We start from the raw sequence: 25,586 nt of genomic DNA on the forward strand, positions 1-25,586 counted from the left end.
ATGGGGATACTATGGCTGGCACTGTTATGGGGATACTATGGCTGGCACTGTTATGGGGATACTATGGTGGGCACTGTTATGGGACTACTATGGTGGGCACTGTTATGGGAATACTATGGTGGGCACTGCTATGGGGATACTATGGTGGGCACTGTTATGGGAATACTATGGTGGGCACTGCTATGGGGATACTATGGTGGGCACTGTTATGGGAATACTATGGTGGGCACTGCTATGGGGATACTATGGTGGGCACTGTTATGGGAATACTATGGTGGGCACTGCTATGGGGATACTATGGTGGGCACTGTTATGGGAATACTATGGTGGGCACTGCTATGGGGATACTATGGTGGGCACTGTTATGGGAATACTATGGTGGGCACTGTTATGAGGTAACTATGGCTAGCATTGTTATGGGGATACTATGGCTGGCACTGTTATGGGGATACTATGGCTGGCACTGTTATGGGGATACTATGGTGGGCACTGCTATGGGGATACTATGGTGGGCACTGTTATGGGAATACTATGGTGGGCACTGCTATGGGGATACTATGGTGGGCACTGTTATGAGGTAACTATGGCTGGCACTGTTATGGGTATACTATGGCTGGCACTGTTATGGGGATACTATGGCTGGCACTGTTATGGGGATACTATGGCTGGCACTGTTATGGGGATACTATGGCTGGCACTGCTATGGGGATACTATGGTGGGCACTGTTATGGGAATACTATGGTGGGCACTGCTATGGGGATACTATGGTGGGCACTGTTATGGGAATACTATGGTGGGCACTGCTATGGGGATACTATGGTGGGCACCGTTATGGGAATACTATGGTGGGCACTGCTATGGGGATACTATGGTGGGCACTGTTATGGGAATACTATGGTGGGCACTGCTATGGGGATACTATGGTGGGCACTGTTATGGGAATACAATGGTGGGCACTGTTATGAGGTAACTATGGCTAGCATTGTTATGGGGATACTATGGCTGGCACTGTTATGGGTATACTATGACTGGCACTGTTATGGGTATACTATGACTGGCACTGTTATGGGGATACTATGACTGGCACTGTTATGGGGATACTATGGCTGGCACTGTTATGGGTATACTATGACTGGCACTGTTATGGGGATACTATGGCTGGCACTGTTATGGGGACACTATGGTGGGCACTGTTATGGGGACACTATGACTGGCACTTTTATGGGTATACTATAGTTGGCACTGTTTTAGAGGTACTGTAGCTGGCAATGTCATGGGCACACTGTAGCTGGTAGTAGTGGGCATTGTGACTGGCTTGTGTGTAGTCTTCAAAAGCATTAATATGGAGTGTACACTTTAACAACGGGAGCATAAAGCAGAACAATTTCACACATGATGACTGCAAGCTCTGATAAACACATTTTACTCTCCCCCACCATTCCTAACACAGAGCACGAAGACCCGCTTATACCGACAGGAATTACCATCCATTCATAACTTGTGAACAGCCAGCGTCGCCCTAGCATTTCCGTCTCTCACCAGTAGGTGGGATCATTTTGCGCTTGCGCGCTGCGTAGTCATAGGCAGAACTGTAATTCCCAAAATGCATTGCATCAGGTGACCCGGAAGGAGCTTAACGACGGAGCTGATTGTCGGGGTGAGGCTGCCGTGTCTAAGTTACGCGGAGTAACGAGCTATGTATCTGACTTCTTCATGGTATGTGAGCGCTCATGTCCTGCACAGTATAACTTACCGCTGAGGTATTGCAGGGTCCTAGTATAGTCTGGGGAACTACAAGTCCCAGCATTGTTGTAGACACACGTCTTAGTAAGTCAGATGTTCTCCGATCATGGACAGATGGCTCACTTTTAGCACATTTTGGGGTCCTGTTACAGCTTCCCTTATGACCTGGGCTCTTGTGCCCTTAAAGGGGTTTGGACGATATCCCCTGTGCTAAGGATAGGTGATAACTTAACGATCTCTGGGGTCCTATGGCTGAGATCCCTTCTGACGCAAGAAGCAGAGGCCTGTGTGAATGGAACGGTGGTCTATCATGCTCGCTGCTGCCCCATCTATTGTTATGTGCGTGTCGGAGGTCGTCCATATCCGGGGGTCCCATAGAGTGTACGTAGCGGCACTGAGCATGGTCGACCACCGCTCCCTCCATTCATACAGGGCCCAGTTCTTGGATCGGTGGGTCCAGTGTTCGGATAGCGGATAACATACAAACATAAGTAAGGGGTTTTTTTTTTTTCAGATTTCTTAGTCTGTTTTCTTGATGCATCTAATTTCTCACAATTTTCAAAATTTCTATGTGAGGTCAATGACTGTAAACCATCATCAGGCCATTCAGAGGTTGGACACCTCTCCGATCATGTCCTGCTAACCAGCAGCTTAGATGTTAGCAAGTCAGTCATAACTTTCCGGATACCATTCATTGACTGCAACCAGAGATCTTGATAGTAGGAATGGAGGCTGTGGGGAGACAGCGCCACCTGCTGGTGGCACAGAGTCTGCTTTCTGTACAGTAACACTTTCCCCTCTTGATCTGACAGATGTTCCCTCCAGCACGCTGACCAGGAGGCCACAGCTGGTATAACACCATGGATAACCGCTTTGCCACAGCTCTGGTGATTGGCAGTGTCTTATCTCTCCTGTCAGTGATTTACCTGTCTGCAGCAGTGGGCACAGTTTCCTGGTACCACTATTTCACTTCCCCTGTCCTCAACAATGTCAGTGAAGCTGCTGCAAATGAGTTCTTAAATGAATTGGAAAGGGCAAATGAGAAGGCGTACACGGACGCTCTGTACCACTGCAATGGGAGCCTGGGGCTATGGCAGCAGTGCATCACCTTCTCCCAGCAGAACAGTGAGGGTGAGTATCAGTCACCCAGGTCAGTTGCACCAATACTTTTTCCCTCCATTATGAGCAGATACATCATGGGATCACAGTGTGACTAACAGTCCATCCATTACATGCTCTGGTATGTAGACTGGTTCTTCACTGACTTCCTTTGAACATTAGGATGACATCATCGCCTATTAAATCCCTTCTGGCAGCTCGCAGAACCCTCCCCTTGTCATCCACCTCTGCTTTACCTGTCTCACTATGTCTTCCCATGGAGCTGAAGATATAATATTAGAGAGCAGTAATATAATAAGTGAGTTCAGAAAAATTAATAATGCAGAGTGATAAAATTCCCTTACTATGGATTGCCTGTCCATACCTGTTCTATGTATGCCGACAAAAATTGCCACTGTACTTCTCTGAGAGACTTCACACAGCTAAAGGCTTACAGGGAGAAACTTATCAACAGCAGGAGACAGGCTGAAGCTGCATTACACTGAGACTGCTGCATATACATCGCATAGAGGGAGACACTGAGACTGCTGCGTATACATCGCATAGAGGGAGACACTGAGACTGCTGCGTATACATCGCATAGAGGGAGACACTGAGACTGCTGCTTATACATCGCATAGGAGGAGACACTGAGACTGCTGCGTATACATGACATAGGGGGAGGCACTGAGACTGCTGCGTATACATGACATAGGGGGAGACACAGACTGCTGCGTATACATTGCATGGGAGGAGACACTGAGACTGCTGCGTATACATTGCATGGGGGGAGACACTGAGACTGCTGCGTATACATTGCACGGGGGGAGACACTGAGACTGCTGCGTATACATCGCACGGGGGGAGACACTGAGACTGCTGCGTATACATCGCACGGGGGGAGACACTGAGACTGCTGCGTGTACATCGCACGGGGGGAGACACTGAGACTGCTGCGTGTACATCGCACGGGGGGAGACACTGAGACTGCTGCGTGTACATCGCACGGGGGGAGACACTGAGACTGCTGCGTGTACATCGCACGGGGGGAGACACTGAGACTGCTGCGTGTACATCGCACGGGGGGAGACACTGAGACTGCTGCGTGTACATCGCACGGGGGGAGACACTGAGACTGCTGCGTGTACATCGCACGGGGGGAGACACTGAGACTGCTGCGTGTACATCGCACGGGGGAGACACTGAGACTGCTGCATGTACATCGCACGGGGGGAGACACTGAGACTGCTGCGTGTACATCGCACGGGGGGAGACACTGAGACTGCTGCGTGTACATCGCACGGGGGGAGACACTGAGACTGCTGCGTGTACATCGCACGGGGGAGACACAGACTGCTGCGTGTACATCGCACGGGGGGAAACACTGAGACTGCTGCGTGTACATCGCACGGGGGGAGACACTGAGACTGCTGCGTGTACATCGCACGGGGGGAGACACTGCTGCGTGTACATCGCACGGGGGGAGACACTGAGACTGCTGCGTGTACATCGCACGGGGGGAGACACTGAGACTGCTGCATGTACATCGCACGGGGGGAGACACTGAGACTGCTGCGTGTACATCGCACGGGGGGAGACACTGAGACTGCTGCATGGACATCGCACGGGGGGAGACACTGCTGCGTGTACATCGCACGGGGGGGAGACGCTGCTGCGTGTACATCGCACGGGGGGAGACGCTGAGACTGCTGAGTGTACATCGCACGGGGGGAGACGCTGAGACTGCTGCGTGGACATCGCACGGGGGGAGACGCTGAGACTGCTGCGTGGACATCGCACGGGGGAAGACGCTGAGACTGCTGCGTGGACATCGCACGGGGGGAGACACTGCTGCATGTACATCGCACGGGGGGGAGACGCTGCTGCGTGTACATCGCACGGGGGGAGACGCTGAGACTGCTGCGTGGACATCGCACGGGGGGAGACGCTGAGACTGCTGCGTGGACATCGCACGGGGGAAGACGCTGAGACTGCTGCGTGGACATCGCACGGGGGGAGACGCTGAGACTGCTGCGTGGACATCGCACGGGGGGAGACGCTGAGACTGCTGCGTGGACATCGCACGGGGGGAGACGCTGAGACTGCTGCGTGGACATCGCACGGGGGGAGACGCTGAGACTGCTGCGTGGACATCGCACGGGGGGAGACGCTGAGACTGCTGCGTGGACATCGCACGGGGGGAGACGCTGAGACTGCTGCGTGGACATCGCACGGGGGGAGACGCTGAGACTGCTGCGTGGACATCGCACGGGGGGAGACGCTGAGACTGCTGCGTGGACATCGCACGGGGGGAGACGCTGAGACTGCTGCGTGGACATCGCACGGGGGGAGACGCTGAGACTGCTGCGTGGACATCGCACGGGGGGAGACGCTGAGACTGCTGCGTGGACATCGCACGGGGGGAGACGCTGAGACTGCTGCGTGGACATCGCACGGGGGGAGACGCTGAGACTGCTGCGTGGACATCGCACGGGGGGAGACGCTGAGACTGCTGCGTGGACATCGCACGGGGGGAGACGCTGAGACTGCTGCGTGGACATCGCACGGGGGGAGACGCTGAGACTGCTGCGTGGACATCGCACGGGGGGAGACGCTGAGACTGCTGCGTGGACATCGCACGGGGGGAGACGCTGAGACTGCTGCGTGGACATCGCACGGGGGGAGACGCTGAGACTGCTGCGTGGACATCGCACGGGGGGAGACGCTGAGACTGCTGCGTGGACATCGCACGGGGGGAGACGCTGAGACTGCTGCGTGGACATCGCACGGGGGGAGACGCTGAGACTGCTGCGTGGACATCGCACGGGGGGAGACGCTGAGACTGCTGCGTGGACATCGCACGGGGGGAGACGCTGAGACTGCTGCGTGGACATCGCACGGGGGGAGACGCTGAGACTGCTGCGTGGACATCGCACGGGGGGAGACGCTGAGACTGCTGCGTGGACATCGCACGGGGGGAGACGCTGAGACTGCTGCGTGGACATCGCACGGGGGGAGACGCTGAGACTGCTGCGTGGACATCGCACGGGGGGAGACGCTGAGACTGCTGCGTGGACATCGCACGGGGGGAGACGCTGAGACTGCTGCGTGGACATCGCACGGGGGGAGACGCTGAGACTGCTGCGTGGACATCGCACGGGGGGAGACGCTGAGACTGCTGCGTGGACATCGCACGGGGGGAGACGCTGAGAGACTGCTGCGTGGACATCGCACGGGGGGAGACGCTGAGACTGCTGCGTGGACATCGCACGGGGGGAGACGCTGAGAGACTGCTGCGTGGACATCGCACGGGGGGAGACGCTGAGAGACTGCTGCGTGGACATCGCACGGGGGGAGACGCTGAGACTGCTGCGTGGACATCGCACGGGGGGAGACGCTGAGACTGCTGCGTGGACATCGCACGGGGGGAGACGCTGAGACTGCTGCGTGGACATCGCACGGGGGGAGACGCTGAGACTGCTGCGTGGACATCGCACGGGGGGAGACGCTGAGACTGCTGCGTGGACATCGCACGGGGGGAGACGCTGAGACTGCTGCGTGGACATCGCACGGGGGGAGACGCTGAGACTGCTGCGTGGACATCGCACGGGGGGAGACGCTGAGACTGCTGCGTGGACATCGCACGGGGGGAGACGCTGAGACTGCTGCGTGGACATCGCACGGGGGGAGACGCTGAGACTGCTGCGTGGACATCGCACGGGGGGAGACGCTGAGACTGCTGCGTGGACATCGCACGGGGGGAGACGCTGAGACTGCTGCGTGGACATCGCACGGGGGGAGACGCTGAGACTGCTGCGTGGACATCGCACGGGGGAGACGCTGAGACTGCTGCGTGGACATCGCACGGGGGGAGACGCTGAGACTGCTGCGTGGACATCGCACGGGGGGAGACGCTGAGACTGCTGCGTGGACATCGCACGGGGGGAGACGCTGAGACTGCTGCGTGGACATCGCACGGGGGGAGACGCTGAGACTGCTGCGTGGACATCGCACGGGGGGAGACGCTGAGACTGCTGCGTGGACATCGCACGGGGGGAGACGCTGAGACTGCTGCGTGGACATCGCACGGGGGGAGACGCTGAGACTGCTGCGTGGACATCGCACGGGGGGAGACGCTGAGACTGCTGCGTGGACATCGCACGGGGGGAGACGCTGAGACTGCTGCGTGGACATCGCACGGGGGGAGACGCTGAGACTGCTGCGTGGACATCGCACGGGGGGAGACGCTGAGACTGCTGCGTGGACATCGCACGGGGGGAGACGCTGAGACTGCTGCGTGGACATCGCACGAGGGGAGACGCTGAGACTGCTGCGTGGACATCGCACGGGGGGAGACGCTGAGACTGCTGCGTGGACATCGCACGGGGGGAGACGCTGAGACTGCTGCGTGGACATCGCACGGGGGGAGACGCTGAGAGACTGCTGCGTGGACATCGCACGGGGGGAGACGCTGAGAGACTGCTGCGTGGACATCGCACGGGGGGAGACGCTGAGACTGCTGCGTGGACATCGCACGGGGGGAGACGCTGAGACTGCTGCGTGGACATCGCACGGGGGGAGACGCTGAGACTGCTGCGTGGACATCGCACGGGGGGAGACGCTGAGACTGCTGCGTGGACATCGCACGGGGGGAGACGCTGAGACTGCTGCGTGGACATCGCACGGGGGGAGACGCTGAGACTGCTGCGTGGACATCGCACGGGGGGAGACGCTGAGACTGCTGCGTGGACATCGCACGGGGGGAGACGCTGAGACTGCTGCGTGGACATCGCACGGGGGGAGACGCTGTGACTGCTGCGTGGACATCGCACGGGGGGAGACGCTGTGACTGCTGCGTGGACATCGCACGGGGGGAGACGCTGAGACTGCTGCGTGTACATCGCACGGGGGGGGAGACACAGACTGCTGCGTGTACATCGCACGGGGGGGAGACACAGACTGCTGCGTGTACATCGCACGGGGGGGGGGAGACACAGACTGCTGCGTGTACATCGCACGGGGGGGGAGACACAGACTGCTGCGTGTACATCGCACGGGGGGGAGACACAGACTGCTGCGTGTACATCGCACGGGGGGAGACACTGAGACTGCTGCGTATACATTAGGAAGCAGCAGTTTTATCAGTGGCTGCAATTGGATAGGAGCAAGATTAATGTGTTGAGACTTTACCCCTTTGCAAAGCCAGAGACATAATTAGAAATGTAGTCTGCAATAGGGGAATTATGTCGGAGGGTAAAAAATGGAATCGAGATGGCATATCAACTAACATAGTAATACACAAGAGAAGCTACATTATTCTTTAAAAATAACTAATGCTTCACTATATAAGGAAAAAAATAATGGAAAGTCAGAGAATCTCCTGAAAGAAGTTCTGTCACCAACGTAGGGACTCTAATACGAATACAGTCTTTAAAGTGTTAAGAGTCCATAACTGTAGAGAGCAATAAAGGTAATGTATACAGAGATCACACGATGGGTCAGGACACGGGAGGCCATTTATTGGGCAATCTAGCATCCTTTAGGCTATTCTAATAAACATCTGTCTCGGGACATTGATGAATAATACCGTGAACACGTCTTGTTTTTTCCTTTAACAGATGTGTCCTCCGAATTGCGATGCGTCTCATTGTCTTTTTCGGATCAGTTCCTAGAAAAATACACTCAGCCCGGAAATCACAACACTGAAATTGACCTGATACGTACATGTAAGTGACCACATATAACGGGAGTGAGCATTCGCCGACACTTCAGCGAGTCTTGAGTCATGAGTATAAAGTCGGCCAGTGTATATTAGCTAGGACTCTGGACCCTACAGTCATTGACACTGGCAGTCTACGGTGAGGCTGACCTTATGTGCCCGGTATGGCTAATATTGGCCATGAGAAGGACTGATTTAGTAGGTTTTACCAAAGCTTATGTCGTATATTTGTACCACCTTTTCCTTTCCCCACTGGGGGATATCATTGATTTGTAGTAACAACAAGTGGTTCCCCTTCCCCTCTGATAATGGCTGATATTGGTAGAGTAGTTGAGGTCCAAAGTAGGAAAGCTATAAACACCTTGTGTGATACAATCCAACATATAAATTTCTTTCAGATCTGTGGCGCTGCCAGTTTCTGCTCCCTCTGGTCGCACTTGGACTTATATTTTTTGGAGCCATTATCGGTCTGGCTGGCTGTGTGTGCCGCAGTCTGTACCCAGCTCTGGGAACTGGGGCCTTGCATCTACTGGCAGGTAGGTAATGGCGCGCTGTGTATTCTCATGCTTATCACCGGGTGCGTCAGTCTCATTCCTCTCCACCATGCCTCTGCCTTGCAGGTGTGTGCACATTGGGAGCGGTTCTGTGTTTCTCCAGTGGGGTGTATATGCTACAGAAGAGTCTGCCCCCTCCATCAGGGGTCCGGGGAGAATATGGCTGGTCCTTCTGCTTGGCTTGCGTCTCCTCTCCTCTGCAGATAATGGCTGGATCCCTGTTTCTCTGGGCATCTCGTGCCAGTCGGAAAGAGTACTCCTTGATGAAGGCTTATCGTGTGGCATGATGGAACTGACCATGAGAAAGACTACGCACACTGGCAGAGGTTGCGGTGCCAGGATTCAAATGCAGGTCATAAGAGTCCATCTGAAATGTTTCCTGATGTTTTTATTTTTTTACATTTTATTTTTTACCAGATCCGGCTTGAAGCACCAAGGGTTTAATGCAACTATTACAGTTCCACATGACCAGTATTTTGAGGAATATTTACCTCTATGCCTGAATTCAGAGTAATGTTATCTAACAGGTGGTTGCTTAGAGTTGGGGGGCAATGCTCCCAGCGCCATGACATGGAAAGCTGCACCTTTTTTTCTGTCTTATCCACAGTATATGACTTATGTATTATTCCTATCATGTTATTACAAAGATGGATAGCTTCGCTTACTTCAGGGAGGGTTTAAAAATCCTTCAATCCAAAGACACGCTCTCTATAGCCAGCAGTATGCTTCATGTATCACAGCTAATATCTAGTTCCAATATATTATGTTTCCTGGCTGTAATACCGTATGTACTTTACATCAGTTTAGCTTTCTAATTAAAGGAACAGTCCAGCATAAATGGATATCCCTACTGCAGGACCTGAAAGGGCGGTGTAACACTCATCCTTGGTGTAATGCTTCACCCCTTTAGGCTCTGTCCTGGGTGTATCACACTATATTTATTTTTTCTTGGAGCATTCCTTTAAGTGTTTTCTATCTTACATGATCAGGTAGACCAGGACAAATTAATCCCACACTGCAGTGATTTTTTTTGTTTCATCTTTACCCAAGAAAGTACATCCTATTTGATAGAATGGGGCATTAAATGGCCACACACACACGGCTAACATGTATTGTGTATGGGGGGCCCCGACAGATGAAGAAGAGAGAAGGATCTGGTGTTTTGGTTCTAAGCGGCAAATCCTTCTGTACTCCCTGCAGGTAAGCCACTGCCAGGGGTGTCAAACATGCATGGGTATGTGGTGGTCAGGTGAGACAGTGGTCTGCCTATGAGCGATAGGCTATCCAGCCTGATGTATTGGGTAGAGATGGACACACTAGCGCATTGTCTGACCTGTGGACAGATGTTTCCAGCTGCCTAGAATGGCAAACCTACAGCATGCCAGCTATCTCAGATGAAGGGGATTGCTGGTGTGTACTGGACTTTGACCCCTTCAGTATGGGAGCCATTATTATTGTAGGTGCCATGTTATTTTCCATACTGCTCCCCACAAAACAGAAGAAATTACCCAACTCAGGGATATTTAGGGGTTGGAGATTTTTAATTTACATTGGAAATGCTCTTTTATGTCCTATTTACCAGGGGTAATACTAATCCTGATTTGATATGTTAGCTATTACGCTCAGCTGTCACGAAGGACTTTTAATATGAAGGTTTTATTAATGGCTATTTTAACTTATTTGTGTATGGTCGCGTGTGTTTTATGTTGTTTTCTTTATTGTATATCCTTGTGATTAGCTTGGACAGCCAGAAATCTTCAGATATGTTTTTAACTGCTTACCTTATGCTATATCTGGTCACAATTTAAAGGGATTTGACACCTCTGTCCTCCAATAGCGCCACTCTTGGCTGATGTGCAGTAGCAGTCAGTGGATATTGGTGTGATTTCTGATCCCACCTTTTAACTGGACAGTGTTGTACAGCAGTCATTCACAGCAGCACACAATGTGTAGATGCCCAGCACCCACAATTGTGTACATTAAACTACCACATGAAATCTGCAATTTGATATAAACGTAACTGCTCACAAACTACTCTGTAAAATATTGGATATCACTCCGAATGGGAAGGTAAAGACATGATGTCATTAAAGTATAGCAAAGTATGTGCTCATGGATTGTATATTATGAAGATGTAAAATGGAAAGTGATTCTCAAAAATAGATCTCTGGCTGCACCAAATCATGGGAACCATGGTGCAGCAATAGCTCTTGAGGGGGTACCTTAGTGTGTGTGTCTAGGTTTAGATCGTGTTTTGGGTGATTACAACTTTACAGTACATTTTACTTGTGCACTGTTTTCTCAAGTTCCCTACAACGTCCTAGTTTGACCAATAGTGGCATTGTTGCAATGAAGTAAATTTAATGTTTTCTAGGTCCTATTTCTAATATCGTACCTTCTGTTATACAGGCCTTTCACTTGCTTTGGCCGGATCTATAAAAATGTTGATAAATGTGACTTGCTTTAAGGGAAGATAGTCATAAGTGCATCTGTCATGTTTTGTGCTCACAGCTCCTCCACAGTGCTGTGTTTCCATAATAACAGGTTACAAATAACACCTTCTCTTTTGCCCCCTACCTGTTAAAGCTTATTGTACAAGTAGAGGGCATACAGAGGAACTACGGCTGCAGCATCAGACTACATAAGGTTTGTTTGTAGTCTGTTACCATGGAGACATAGATCTCCATAGGAGCAGTACCATGGAAACATAGATCTCCATAGGAGCAGTAGACACAGAACAGCAGGAGAGTCTTGTATAGTTGCTTGGTTTTTATTTTTAATGCTATAGAACACTAAAAAGACCATACAAATAAGCAGGGCTTGTACAAATCCATGGGCCAAGTATCCAAGGAACTATAGGGATTGTGCTACACAAACCTAGCTGATTCCCGCATATTTGGTTCATTGATTCTCCAAAGTGTTATGTGATAGCATAATCTGCAAGCCCCATGAAAATCAGCTGTTGCTGCACATATATACAATATATTTCTTGCAATGGCTAAATTTGCATACCTGCAGTCCAGAACAGATGGTGATTTTATAAACCTAATGACATAAGCCTTTTCTGTATGTGTTAGAGCTCTAACCATGGCGCTGCCCTGGCTTTACTAATCATGGGAAGTAAAGGGAAAGGTGCTGACAAAACCTGTGCAGGTTGTCAGGCTTCATGGTTTGTACTTTGGGTGGAGTTCTCCTTTAGCAGAGATGGTTGTCAGACTTGCCCACTGTGGAGTATTATAGTGTAGTCACAGAGGACCTAATGGTGCCACATACTGTCTTATTATTGAAAAAATAAATTTAATGTGCGGTTTTACAGCAGTTGCAATAATAAAAAAAAAAACACACGAAGGATTGAGACCTATAAATGAAACAGCGTTGCAGCAATATTACTAGTACAATGCCTTGATTTTCAGCACATTGGAGGCCCAGGTCTGGTAACATCATCATCCTTGTGTACCCGAAGTCTGTATGTCTCATCTAGCAATACCTTGAAAGAGCATAATAACGGCCAGGGGCTCTTATGTGGCACTCTGACATCTATCTGTGGATTGTGTTCGTACCAAGCTGTTAAGTAGATTTGTGTGTGCATATAGATGATGTGCCTGACTGTGTTAATGGCTGTACCGGCAGTGTTCTCAGTTTCCTGTCTAAACACTCCGAACTACTGTGATTAAAACTCCTTTAGGATTCAGAAGTAATAGAACATTTATTATACAAACCATATCCCATTTATATTTGGTACACAATAAAAAAAAAATCTGAAAAACTAATGGAGTCTTTGTTCTGTCTGCGTAGCTGTAAGGAAAGACTGACTGCATACACAAGTAATGTTCTTCCTTCATGTCACAGGTCACTTGAGGTTACTTTTTAACTTTTAAGAATGGTTCATGTAGAGCATCAAACAGTCTCTTAGCCTACAATGAAATAAAAAATAGGAATGGAGGTTACCAGAAAAAATAAAACCTTGGCAATCAGTTATTCAGCCAGGAGTTGCCCTTTAAGGGAACCTGTCATGTGAAAAGGCGGTATTAACCTGCAGATATGGGGTTAATCTGCAGGTTAATAGCGTTCTGAACCTTCCCTGCGCTGATACTTAATTTCCTCCCGGTAGCAGGGGCTCTAAATTTATTCCCCCTGGCAGCAGGCTTTCAGTCATAGGGGTGGCGTAGGCACGATTTAAGGCGCCGCTCAGTGTATAGAGAACTGCAGCTATAACCGCGCCCCCAGCACTGACTGACAGCAGGATCAGCATTAGGGCTGGCTGTCAGTCAGTGCGGGGGGCGTGGTTACAGCCACTGCTGTCTATACACTGAGCGGTGACTGAACCCCAAACTCTGCCGTGATTAATAAAGTTAATTTTCTCCCCACAGCGGGGCTCGAAGTGTGGGCGCGGGGCAGGCTCAGAACACTTACCTGTAGATTCACGTGACAGGTTCCCTTTAACTGGCATTTTACTGTGCAATGCCCAGTAATGGGAAGTGTAATAGTATATATGACCAAGGGCAAAGTAATATATGGAAAGATCAGTTGAGAATTTCTGCATGTTAGTCACTGCACTGGTTAGGAAGGTCAGTAAACATATGACTCCCTATGTGATCATGCAGGTGCCATAAAGAAATGTGGTGTCAAGATGAAAATACAGGTCTGATGTATTTTTCTACATGAACAAGGTGCGCGCTTCTTTAATTATAAAGAATAGCCCCATGTAACTCTCTCTGTTTACCCATATTTAAGATCTATCCAACTTCAGACTTACTTTCTGGGGTCCAAGCCCTGGACAAAGAGAGAGATCTTCTCGAGATGCATTTCCAAGATCAGCGAGGGTCTGTAGGGCACATGTTCATTAAGCCATGCATACATAGTGGAAGTGTGTAATTGGCAGATTTAACCAGTTACTGACCTTAAACTTGCCCCATAGTAAAAGTATGGTATTTTTTTTTTCAGCACTACAACAATGATGTTTCATTAGGGGGTTGGATCATCAATATGAATAGATTAAACTCTTCTATCAGGAGCTATACCATCTTTGAGGCTATGGCTACTGGCACAGTTTAGCCCAACTTACCCTTCATTTTAATGAATGGCGAGGGCTCCAGGGTTTGGACCTGCCACCTATCAAATGGGCCAATAAAGGTAGTCACAAGAAAATCCATCAGAATAATGGAATAAAAATATACACCCATAGGGTATGTCCCATTTTTGCCATGAAAAACGCAGCATTTTACTGTCCCAGCAAAGTGAGTATTTCTAAAATCTCATGTAGATGTTGCTTTTTTTCCTTGCAGATTTGAAGCAGTTTCCCAACTGCAGCATGTCAATTTCGTCAGCTTCTTTGCAGCGTTTTTCACCTATTCTAATGAATAGGGAAAAATGCATAAAAAATTAGCATCTTTTATGCTGTGTTTTTCTCGGCCAACACTTCACTGTTTGCAGCAAATACTTAATGTGTGCAACATAGCCTTAAGCAGTTAAAGGCTAATTTACCCTAAAGTCTAAAATGTCTGGTAAAGCTGGGTCCTCTTCTGTCAAATTCTTAATGTATTGTTATCCAGCTTTTTTGGGCTCCTGAATAGCAAATCTGGATAATTACTAAGGGCTGCGTTCCCTGCTCCTGTATTGTGACATGGCCAGGCATAAAACAACTGTCCAAACCCAGCACATGCGCGCAGGGCACCTCCATCCTACTCTTCTGTGATTGACAGGCCTAGCTTTACAGGAACCAGAGTATGGACATAGAAGGAAAACAAACAGGTGAGCAGCTGCTCGGACACTGCAAGGATGAACCAAGTGCCTGTGCTTGGTTTGAACAGTCATGCCGACAGACTCCTTTTCAGGCAGCCCTGTGTTAGCTGCAATAGCAGCTATAGTGATTGTTACTCCGATGCCCCTGAAATGTTTACAACTAGAACATTTACAATTAATGTATGAGCAATGACCTCATGGTAAATGTCACCAAGTCATACATTATGGGATCTACAGGTGAAGAGATAAAGTGGAAGAAAACTGACCCCAAATGTGGTGAGTAAGGTGCAACTGTCTGTCTTGTTCACAGACTTCACGGTGGTTAGGCAATCTGTGATCTGTAACAAATCAAGATATGTAAGCCATGACCCCAGAGATAGATACAAACCACAGCTATTGCCCAGACCCGCAATTGATATGACCAGATGCCTCTCTAGTGTCCTGCTCACCCTGGACATGAAGTCACTTTCCGTCCTCTCTTTGAGGACATCAGCCGGCTTCTGTTCATAGCACTTGTACGTCTCCAAGTATCTTGCTGCCTCCTCTGGACTATAAGAAATGGTGATTAACTTTACCAAATACACACATCTATAGGTCTATCTAAACAGGAGTCGTCATTAATAGTGATGAGCGAGTATGCCTCATTTTGGCGTGCTCGGTGTTTCATTCATGGTCACCGCGCCTGCAGGTGTCATGGCTGTTAGACAGCTGTAACACAGGCAGAGATTGCCTGGCGAACAGGCTATCTCTGCATGTGTCACAGCTGTGACACTTGCAGGCGCGGCGACAATGAATGAAACGCCGAGCACGCCAAAATACTCAGCAAGCAGGGTTAAGATCATCACTAGTCATGAACCCTTTTGTGCAAATAGATGTAAATTCTCTTAACAGCCCAATCCCATGTAGGATATTTGTGTGCACATAGAACGCTGCCCACTCTCTTACCTCCAGCTCAGTACCAGTGTACAGTCTGATAAGATACAGATCTTTGCCAGCTCTTTTAGAGTAAAATGTGGGTCTTTCTGTAAAAATGTGCAGAGGAAAAATAAATAAATTAGGATTTAATAATCTGCTACCTTCATTTAAGTAATGCCCGAGATTACATACTTACCACATCCACCAGTACCAAAAGAACCCGGAGCGCATAGGACTGACCCAAAGACCGCAGCCGCGTGTGTATATATTCAGGATTTAGGTTGTGATATCGCAGACTAGATTAGCAAAAGAGGAAAGGATTATACAGTGATGCAGAAATGTAGGGAGAAACTTCCAAAACTGACAGGAGGTATTATCACCTGTATGGAAATCGGAACATTTCTTTATAAACTCTACATCAAGCAAGTTGACAATTTTGGGCAGTGCTATGTGCCAGTGGATTTCAGTACGCCGAGAGGCGCTGTTGCACTGGGTCTATAGAAGGTAAGTGCGGGTGAAAAGTGGTATTACAATTGTCTCACTGTGTGATAACCTTAATGGGGTACTAATATGTGGTCTTTAGAAGTTCCGCCTGTTTTAAATGTGTTTTTGGGATTTTATGAAATGTGCCTATAGGTAAGCAATGTGATAACATAATGGCCACAACTCACATTCCAGATCCTCGACTTTTCAATTACTCAGCAGTCCAGCATCTATCACGCCAGTTATATGGTTCATGTGACCACTGCAACCAATCACTGGACTCAGCAGGGATGTTGGCATATATGGTACGTTGAGGCCAGTGGCTAGCTGCAGTGTTAGCGGGGATGATGTGCAGGACTGATGGGGACTATCTAAGTGATAGCACTGAAATAGAGGGGCATTTCAGAGGAGAGTTATGGTCATATCTCCCATTCCAACTCTTTTGTATAAAGCGGCCAATCACTTTAGTCTTACTACTGCATGAAATTTCTAACATAATATTTAAATAAGATTATATTCAATGTCTGTTGATTTACCTGAGAAAAAGGGCACAACATGTCTCTCCAAGTAGATAATCTGGCACAATTTCTCCAAACTCCCAAGGTATATTTCTAACATGCTTAAGAAGTGGGTTACCCCTCTGCAAAAAAAAAAGACTACGATTAGGACAGATTAATAAAAGAGACCCGAAGTGTATCATACGCTGCACCATCATGGGAACTGCTAGACCACAGGAAGGTCTTCTAAGATCTGCGCCAGTGACACAGTAGGTATGGAGTAGGAGAGCCCTACTGGAGAAGCACTGGGCTAGCGGCAATAATGGCCGCTATCAGGCACAAACACTCAGAATGTATATGCATGACAGTGGCCACAGTCAGGACGAATGGGTGCCTAGGCATCTGTTACCAGTTGCAAACTTTTGGACTCAGTCTGGTGAATGGGGTCCTATGGTAATGTTAAAGGGAATCTGTCAGTAGGATCAACCCTTCTAAGCCGTCTATATGGACATGTAGGTCATAAGAAGCTGAAAAAAATGATACCTTTATTTCTACGATCTGATGTTTTATTCCTGAGAAATCCATTTTTTTTTCTTATAAGTAAACGAGCTGTGCCAGGCTATAGGCTGAACACTGAGCTCTCCAGAGAGTATTTTAAAAAAAAAGGTGGCGTTACCATAGTAGCTGCATCTCTAGTTAAGTGCAGAGATACAGTGTGCACTTAACCTAAGACTGTACAAGTGCCAGGACTTTGCATTCAGCTTTTGAGAGTTATCTACACAGCATGACTAGTGCAACAGAGATGGTTAAAGGGAATCTGTCACCCCCTGGGACTTATCTGACCTATTAATATGGGCATACAGGCGATAGAAATGTAAATCTATTCCTCCCTGTATGCCTCATATTACAGGTCTGGTTGATGTGAAATTGCTTTTTATTCTTTCAGGTTTTAGACGCTTGCAGGCCTGAGGCCCCTAAGAAATCCCCGCCTCCTGTATTAATTATAATGTTTCCCCCCCTCCCCTGCACGTCACAGTACCCTGTGCAGCGCACAAATCCCGCGCCTGCACACTTCTTCCTCCCTTCTATGCTCATTGTAAAGGAGGGATCTTGTGCGCATCGAGTCACTGTGACTTCAGCTCCAGTGACTTTCGGTGTGTGCAACACTAAGGTGCTCTCCCCATTTCCTCCCAGCATCATCATCGTTAGGAACCATATGTACAGTCATGGCCAAAAGTTTTGAGAATGACACCAAAATTATATTTTCACATGATCTGCTGGCCTCTGGTTTTTATTAGTGTTTGTCTGATGTTTATATCACATACAGAAATATAATTGCAATCATATTATGAGTACCAATAGGTTATATTGACAGTTAGAATGAGTTAATGCAGCAAGTCAATATTTGCAGTGTTGCCCCTTCTTCTTCAAGACCTCTGTAATTCTCCCTGGCATGCTCTCAATCAACTTTTGGACCAAATCCTGACTGATAGCAGTCCATTCTTGCATAATCAATGCTTGCATTTTGCCAGAATTTGTTTGGTTTTTGTTTGTCCACCCGTCTCTTGATGATTGACCACAAGTTCTCAATGGGATTAAGATCTGGGGAGTTTCCAGGCCATGGACCCAAAATCTCTGTTTTATTCCATGAGCCATTTAGTTATCACCTTTGCTTTATGGCAAGGTGCTCCATCATGCTGGAAAAGGCATTGTTGGGCGCCAAACTGCTCTTGGACGGTTGGGAGAAGTTGCTCTTGGAGGACATTCTGGTACCATTCTTTATTCATGGCTGTGTTTTTAGGCAAGACTGTGAGTGAGCCGATTCCCTTGGCTGAGAAGCAACCCCACACATGAATGGTTTCAGGATGCTTTACAGTTGGCATGAGACAAGACTGGTGGTAGCGCTCACCTCTCCTCCGAATAAGCTGTTTTCCAGATGTCCCAAACAATCGAAAAGGGGATTCATCAGAGAAAATGACTTTGCCCCAGTCCTCAGCAGTCCACTGTACCTTTTGCAGAATATCAGTCGGTCCCTGATGTTTTTTCTGGAGAGAAGTGGCTTCTTTGCTGCCCTCCTTGAAACCAACCCTTGCTCAAAGAGTCTCCGCCTCACAGTGCGTGCAGAAGCACTCACACCAGCCTGCTGCCATTCCTGAGCAAGCTCGGCACTGCTGGTAGTCCGATCCCGCAGCTGAAACAGTTTTAAGATATGGTCCTGGCGCTTGCTGGTCTTTCTTGGGCGCCCTGGAGCCTTTTTGACAACAATGGAAGCTCTCTCCTTGAAGTTCTTGATGATGCGATAGATTGTTGACTGAGGTGCAATCTTTGTAGCTGCGATACTCTTCCCTGTTAGGCCATTTTTGTGCAGTGCAATGATGGCTGCACGTGTTTCTTTAGAGATAACTGTAACGGGTCTGGGAGGCGGAACCTCTGAGCAACTATACAAGGGGGCGGTCCTTGTAAGGAAGCGGGTGGCTCCCAGGGAAGACGGGCAGGTAGTCACGGCAAGTGACAGGGACAGTCTCTGGGTAGAAGGGCAGGTAGTCACGGCAAGTGACAGGGACAGTCTCTGGGTAGAAGGGCAGGTAGTCACGGCAAGTAACAGGGACAGTCTCTGGGTAGACTAGCAGACAGGTAGCAGGTGAGCGCTCCCAGGTGAGCGGGCAAGAGTCTCTGGCCGGGCAGGTGGTCACGGCAAGTGACGGCAGAGCCTCCAGGTAGGCTAGCAGGCAGGTAGCAGGTGAGCGCTCCCAGGTGAGCGGGTAAGAGTCTCTGGACAGGCAGGTGGTCACGGCAGGTGACGGCAGAGCCTCCAGGTAGGCTAGCAGGCAGGTAGCAGGTGAGCGCTCCCAGGTGAGCGGGCAGGCTGGTCCATAGACAGACTGACAGGTGTCGGAAGGCAGGCCGTCGGACCGCAGGCAGGTTTCAAGCAGGAATCTGGCAGGTGACTGGCAGGTAACTGGTAACGGGACCGGAGGGCTGAAGCAGAGTGAAGGCTTTGCAACAACATTGCTCGGGCACCTCCATTTTGGAGGAGGTGCCTTATATATGGTGAGGTCCTCCGGCCATTGGCCGGGGACTCCTTAGGACGGGGCACGCGGCCCCTTTAAGAGAGGGGGAGCGCGCGCGCCCTAAGCACAGTGGCCGGGGAGCAGCGCGTGCTGCCAGCAGAGCGGGAGGACGACGCCGGGCACGGAGCGGAGAGGTGAGGGGAACAGCGTCCCTGCCTAGCAGGAGGCAGGGATGCCGACGCTACAATAACCATGGTTAACTGAAGAGAAACAATGATACCAAGAACCAGCCTCCTTTTAAAGTGTCCAGTGATGTCATTCTTACTTAATCATGACTGATTGATCGCCAGCCCTGTCCTCATCAACACCCACACCTGTGTTAATGGATCAATCACTAAAACGATGTTAGCTGCTCCTTTAAAGGCAGGACTGCAATGATGTTGAAATGTGTTTTGGGGGTTAAAGTTCATTTTCTGGGCAAATATTGACTTTGCAAGTACAGTAATTGCTGTTAAGCTGATCACTCTTTGACATTCAGGAGTATATGCAAATTGCCATTGCAAAAAATGAAGCAGTAAACTTTGGAAAAATTACTATTTGTCTCATTCTCAATACTTTTGGCCATGACTGTATATGCTGGTCAGATAAGTCAGTCCATGAGGGTGACAGATTCCCTTTAAAAAAAGGTTACTGCTTTTAGGAAGCCAGCTAATTGCTGAAAGCTGTTGCACAGATGATTTTCATGCCATGACCAAAAACCTGATATTTTACATACAGTAGGTTGGAAACGCATAGGCTTGTATGATTATATTGTTTGTGCCTGGATTTGTTTGTGAATTTATTCTACAGCATATATGTTTTAAATTAAAAGTGTTATCTCAAGTCCAGAAATGGATTACAAAGTGCTTATGTACCATTGCAATTTTGCCTTTCCTCTACGTTCTGAAGAATGGAAAGAATTTTAAAATGTTATAACTGCAGCTTGTTGCCTAGGTAGCCGGCCACCCTGCAGTCCCAGTCTGGCCAATTACCTAGCCAAGGAGCGCATGGCTCTGACAGGCTCTATGCTTTACAGCCTGCTTGTGCCGCTATGAAGATAGTCAGATCACTGGCTTCAATCAGCCTAAGTGTCCCTGCGCTTCTCCCAAGCTGCAGAGGCAAAGCTGTCTCTACTAATACCCTAGTGGCATCTACACCAGAATGTTGCTCTTTATGTCTGCATGAAGGAAGCAGGGATTTTGATTCTATACCAGGAAAGCGGAGCGTGGAGCCCTCTATGGATCTATTATGAAATCAGCCCAGTAATTTGCAGCAATTTAGACTACCTGAAATGAAATATGTAGTCTTTTCTACACTTTGTTCCCTATTCTGCATTACCTGTCTTGGGCTGACCACAATACAGCTCCTCCCGCCTCCAGGCTTAGGAATTGGGATGGTTGCCTCTTCTGCAGATGAACTAGTCACAGTCTTAGGATCGTCCTTTTCATGTTGATTCAGGGCCAAGGCTGTATTTTCGCGTTGAGATTTTGATTCTGTGCTTAAATCTGTCTTCTCACACTGCACCTTCAGTTCCAAGCCCTGATGCGACCTCTCACACTGAGGCTTCTGTCCTGGGCCCACACCGGACTTCTGGCACTCAGGTTTCCGTTCAGGCACTTTAGGCTCCTTCTGAAAAATGTAATCTGCATAACTCCCAGCAGAGCCCACACTGGACAGCTGACCGGCAGCTCGGGCTTGAAACAGGGAACGCACCTAGTGACAGAACACAAAGGGGCATTTTTGAAGGCTCTGCACTACTTTTTTGTTGCGCAGAATTTACACTACATAAAACTTTGCCTTTATTAGTTTTGCATTAAAAAAATCTGAAAAATTGTTAAATAAAATCTACCTATCCCCAAAGCTAGAACCAATATCCAATTAAAAATAGAAAAGCTTCTTTTAATAGTTTAGACAAAAAAGAGAGATGGGGGATAAGACACCGAATAGAGGGTGGTTGTGCTCCCAAGTAGTGTAAAGGGACTGAATTATCCTATTACCAGACTAATGTCTGCTCTACCTAGCTGCGGAGATTGGCACCCTGAATTACTCAAAATGGCACCCCTGCTCAATGTCGACTCGCCCATTATCCCCTATATGTATAGAGGCAATCCAAGCCTAATGGCTAATGCAAAAAAAACCATGTAGCAGAACCCAAGACAGTGGTCAAAAAATCACATGTAGAGGCCAAAAAGATGCCACAGGGACCCAACAGGGTGTGCCAAGCCTTATCCACAACGTGCTAAAATGTAATTTGGAAGGCTAAATAAGTATAGGCCAAAAAGACAACGTAATGCTACGAAATATAATCAGATTCATACTAACAAGAGCATGATCAGTGCGATATTAGAAAAATAACTTTGCCAAAATAACTTTGTGATACCGCAATTTCCTCCGGGATAAATAAAGTATATCTTATCTTATCTTAAAAGGACATAATGTGCCATATTCAATCCAATCTCAAATTAGTAAAACCAAATGTACAAAAAGTATGCTATACTCTGTGTTTCCCCTAAAATAGGTTCATCAGGAGTACTATTTTTGAAGTTTAGAAATAAAAACTGTGAATATGCCATAAATGTCTAAGATGGGAATAACTCTTGTTGGGAATGTTTCTCCTTACTGCCGATACATTCTCTCTCAGTCTTGCTTGTAAAAAAAACAGAAAGTGAGTTAGGATACATTTACACTGGTGAATATTATGAAGACACCTTCCTAGGAACTTTCTTTTCCCGATAATCATGAAGTGCAAACAGTTATGGTAGTGTCAGCTAATTATGGGAAGGTAAAGGCCCAGAAATAAAGCAGAAGGGGCAAATTAAGGACAACCTGGGGAAGTTTGCATGTTGAGACTGGCTGCGGGCTGTGGAGTGTATGGAGGTGCCACATGTTGTGCCATGTGTGCTTGTGCATTAGAGTTATGGATCTATTAACAGCCCCACTAAAGATGCTATTGGGATGATCTAGATTTTTCAGGCAATACTACTGATGAAGAGTCCTGATGAACCAGAGTAAGATGTGAAGTAGCATAAGGGTCATTAGGAACGCTGAAGGCCCAGGGTGTTTAACATGGCAAATTAAATTAGAATAAAGAGAAATATGTGCCCAATCCAAGTTCAAACACCTCCCTAATGTCTACCATAGCAGAACAATCTAGAATAGATCCACCAATATTAAAGGAGTTGTCTGACCTAAAAAAAAAAAAATTAAGGAAAAGTTGGTAATAAAAAATAAATAATAATAATAATGTAGTCACCCGTGCTAACCCCCTTGGTTCCAGTTTAGGATGCACCAGTTGGCTCCTGGGGGAGAGGGAGAGATGATGTCCCGTTCTTTGGACACTTAACCTGGTTGGAAGCAGCAGTCAGGAGATGGGAACAGGGAATCATCCTACGTGCCATTCCTTCTGCCAGAGGCCTCTCACTTTGCCAAATCAGTCAGACCTCTTGCTTTGCACAGGTGAGGGGCAAACACATCAAAACACGTGTCTGCAAATGAAGGGTCTGGTTTGGCTTTTCATCCTAAGTCATGGGAGGATATTGAATTTTAGAATTGCTAGAGTTCCTGTCTTCTTCCTCTCTGAAGAGGATATTTGCGTATCCCTTTCTTATGTTACAACTTCATTAATTAAAAGTCTAGAGGCAGTTGTATACCTAACTAGTAGTGATATCTACCTATTAATTGGGGACTATATGCATTTAGCTTTCAGTCATAGTAATGATATCTTCTCACCGGAAGTCCTTCAGGTTCCTGAGAAGGAATAATGAAACGTTTGTGTTCCCCTTCTGCTGACTTAGTGTCTTCCCTCGGGATCTCCATCTTCAGGCTAGTTGATCAGTGTTTGCCAGTATCTAAAAACCTTAAAACACAGACTAAGTATCATGTTCAACATATAACACCTACCAGAATATGGATGACTGATGCGATATTCATTGTACTTACCACTGCATGGCATGCACAATCCATTAACCAACCACACGTTATGTATAGCTATCACTTAGGTACCTAGAGGGCTTTCTGATTGGAGTATCACCTTCTATGAAATGTCATACATAATACAGAAAGGTGATCTCCAGATGGGAAAATCCTAAAAAGGATTCCTGGAGATAATACATTGATCACAGGGAGTCTGCTGGGACTTTGAGCAATCTGTTGGAGAACCGGATAAGTGCTTAAGAGTTGATCGCACCACAATGATATTGAAAACATATCCTTAAAATAGGTCAAAAATATCAACTTGGTGGGAGTACAAAACCGGCGTCCCCCACCAATCAGCTGTTCTCAACGCCGCTGCTGTTGGCCAGCTGTCAGCAGTTGTGAAGCTAAACAGCACAGCTCTGTCAAGTGTTTAGTGGCCGTTGTCAAGTTATGCATATCCACACCAAATTACTTGAATAGTTGATCAGTGGGGGTGTCAGACCCCCACACACCTGATATTGATGACCTATATTAAGGACAGGTCTTCAATATCATTATAGTGGAACAACCCTTTAATTACCCTCCCCCAAAAGAGGTAAAGTATTATTCCCCAAAGAGAGAAGTTTTATATAGCTCTTTTCTGCTCCAATAGATACCTCCCCTAAGTAAGGGACCCCCTTCTGTTGAAGGAGGTGTCTTCATTAAAATAATCCCTTTCTATATGGTCTAACAGGAGGTAAGGGATGGTTACACATATTCTATTAGCCAGGGGGAGAGTAAAGAGCATCTCTAGCTGTAAGACTACAAGGAGCATCTATTCGGATGGCCGACATGTAATACTACATATTCCATGTAACCAAACTAAATGGTTCACCGGGTCAAGTTAGAAATAAACATAATATATATATATTTTTTTTTTATTAATCTGAGGCTACATTCCATCCTCACACCCACCTTGTGGGTTGCTTAAAAGTTAGTTTTGTGGACAAGACAATCCTTTTAATGTCACTAGTGAAGGTTGGAAGCAGGATAGTGTAACAGGTGACACATGTGACCACACTTTGTCACCAACATGTGTGACCCCCCCCAGTCTACTATAAAAGTCTCACCATCATCAGATTCCATTGATGCCCCCATGCTCCATGATGCCTCCTCCTTCTCCACGAGGGAAAGGGATGTCCTTCTACAGTAATAATCTCTGCAAAAAAAAACATTGCACAATGTGAAACCTAAGGTAACCGGGCACTGCGGAGAAGGAAACATTAGGTTCTGCCCCTCACAAGATGAACTGGCATTTGTAGTTCTCCAACACATCTATACACATACTGTACCGTCACTGTCCATCCTAAGCGCTGCCCTGGCTGTCTGTGCTGTGCTAGTATCACATAATGCTGAGACTTGTAGTCCTTATTCCACACTAAGACTATTTTAATAGTAATGATGATAAAAAAAAGTAATAATTCTATGGCTTAGTGATATAGGTGCAAGCATGATGGGAATTGTAGTGCCTGATTCCCCAATACATAACAGCACATTATTAACCCTCTGTATAATAATCCCTTCTTACTTCCATTAGCCTGACAGAGCTGCTGGGACTTGTAGTGCCCGATCCTACCCTGTAAATAACAGCACATTAGTTTAACCCCTCTCTATATAATTGCCACTTGCATGATGACACTAGCTGCATGCTGGGACTTATAGCTCCGCTCTCCACCCCATACACAATGCTAATCTTCCCCACACACCGCTATGTAATAACAATATTACACTTCTGTCTCCTTCTACCTGTCAAGTACGAAACTGCATTCCCCGGCAGCCGCATAAAACCACATCCGGGGAAACAGGAAGTCCAAGGATGCAGTGTATGCT

At 47.8% G+C, this 25,586-nt stretch overlaps 2 protein-coding genes across 3 annotated transcripts; one reads left to right on the forward strand and one right to left on the reverse strand.

Annotated features, from left to right (window-relative positions):
• Window positions 1–1,586: 1,586 nt before the first annotated feature.
• Window positions 1,587–12,885, forward strand: CLDND1 (claudin domain containing 1). Its single transcript, XM_073684382.1, has 5 exons — window positions 1,587–1,717; window positions 2,557–2,875; window positions 8,461–8,568; window positions 8,960–9,097; window positions 9,182–12,885. Exons 2-5 carry the CDS (start codon window positions 2,605–2,607, stop codon window positions 9,400–9,402), a joined length of 738 nt encoding a protein of 245 aa, XP_073540483.1. The 5' UTR covers window positions 1,587–1,717; window positions 2,557–2,604; the 3' UTR covers window positions 9,403–12,885.
• On the reverse strand, window positions 12,393–25,586 carry ERCC1 (ERCC excision repair 1, endonuclease non-catalytic subunit). 2 transcript variants are annotated; one of them, XM_073684380.1, is made up of 11 exons: window positions 25,503–25,586; window positions 24,827–24,915; window positions 23,532–23,658; window positions 21,141–21,515; window positions 16,792–16,895; window positions 15,969–16,068; window positions 15,803–15,879; window positions 15,307–15,406; window positions 15,124–15,195; window positions 13,872–13,940; window positions 12,393–13,029 (listed from the first exon to the last, which is right to left on the reverse strand). In XM_073684380.1, exons 3-11 carry the CDS (start codon window positions 23,616–23,618, stop codon window positions 12,976–12,978), a joined length of 1,038 nt encoding a protein of 345 aa, XP_073540481.1. In that variant the 5' UTR covers window positions 23,619–23,658; window positions 24,827–24,915; window positions 25,503–25,586; the 3' UTR covers window positions 12,393–12,975. The 2 variants fall into 2 exon arrangements, with proteins under 2 accessions (XP_073540481.1, XP_073540482.1); XM_073684381.1 differs by having other exon boundaries at window positions 25,487–25,519.

The sequence above is a fragment of the Phyllobates terribilis genome, unplaced genomic scaffold, assembly GCF_046119375.1.
Source record: "Phyllobates terribilis strain yellow unplaced genomic scaffold, ASM4611937v1 Scaffold_5__5_contigs__length_657084704, whole genome shotgun sequence".
NCBI lineage: Eukaryota > Metazoa > Chordata > Amphibia > Anura > Dendrobatidae > Phyllobates > Phyllobates terribilis.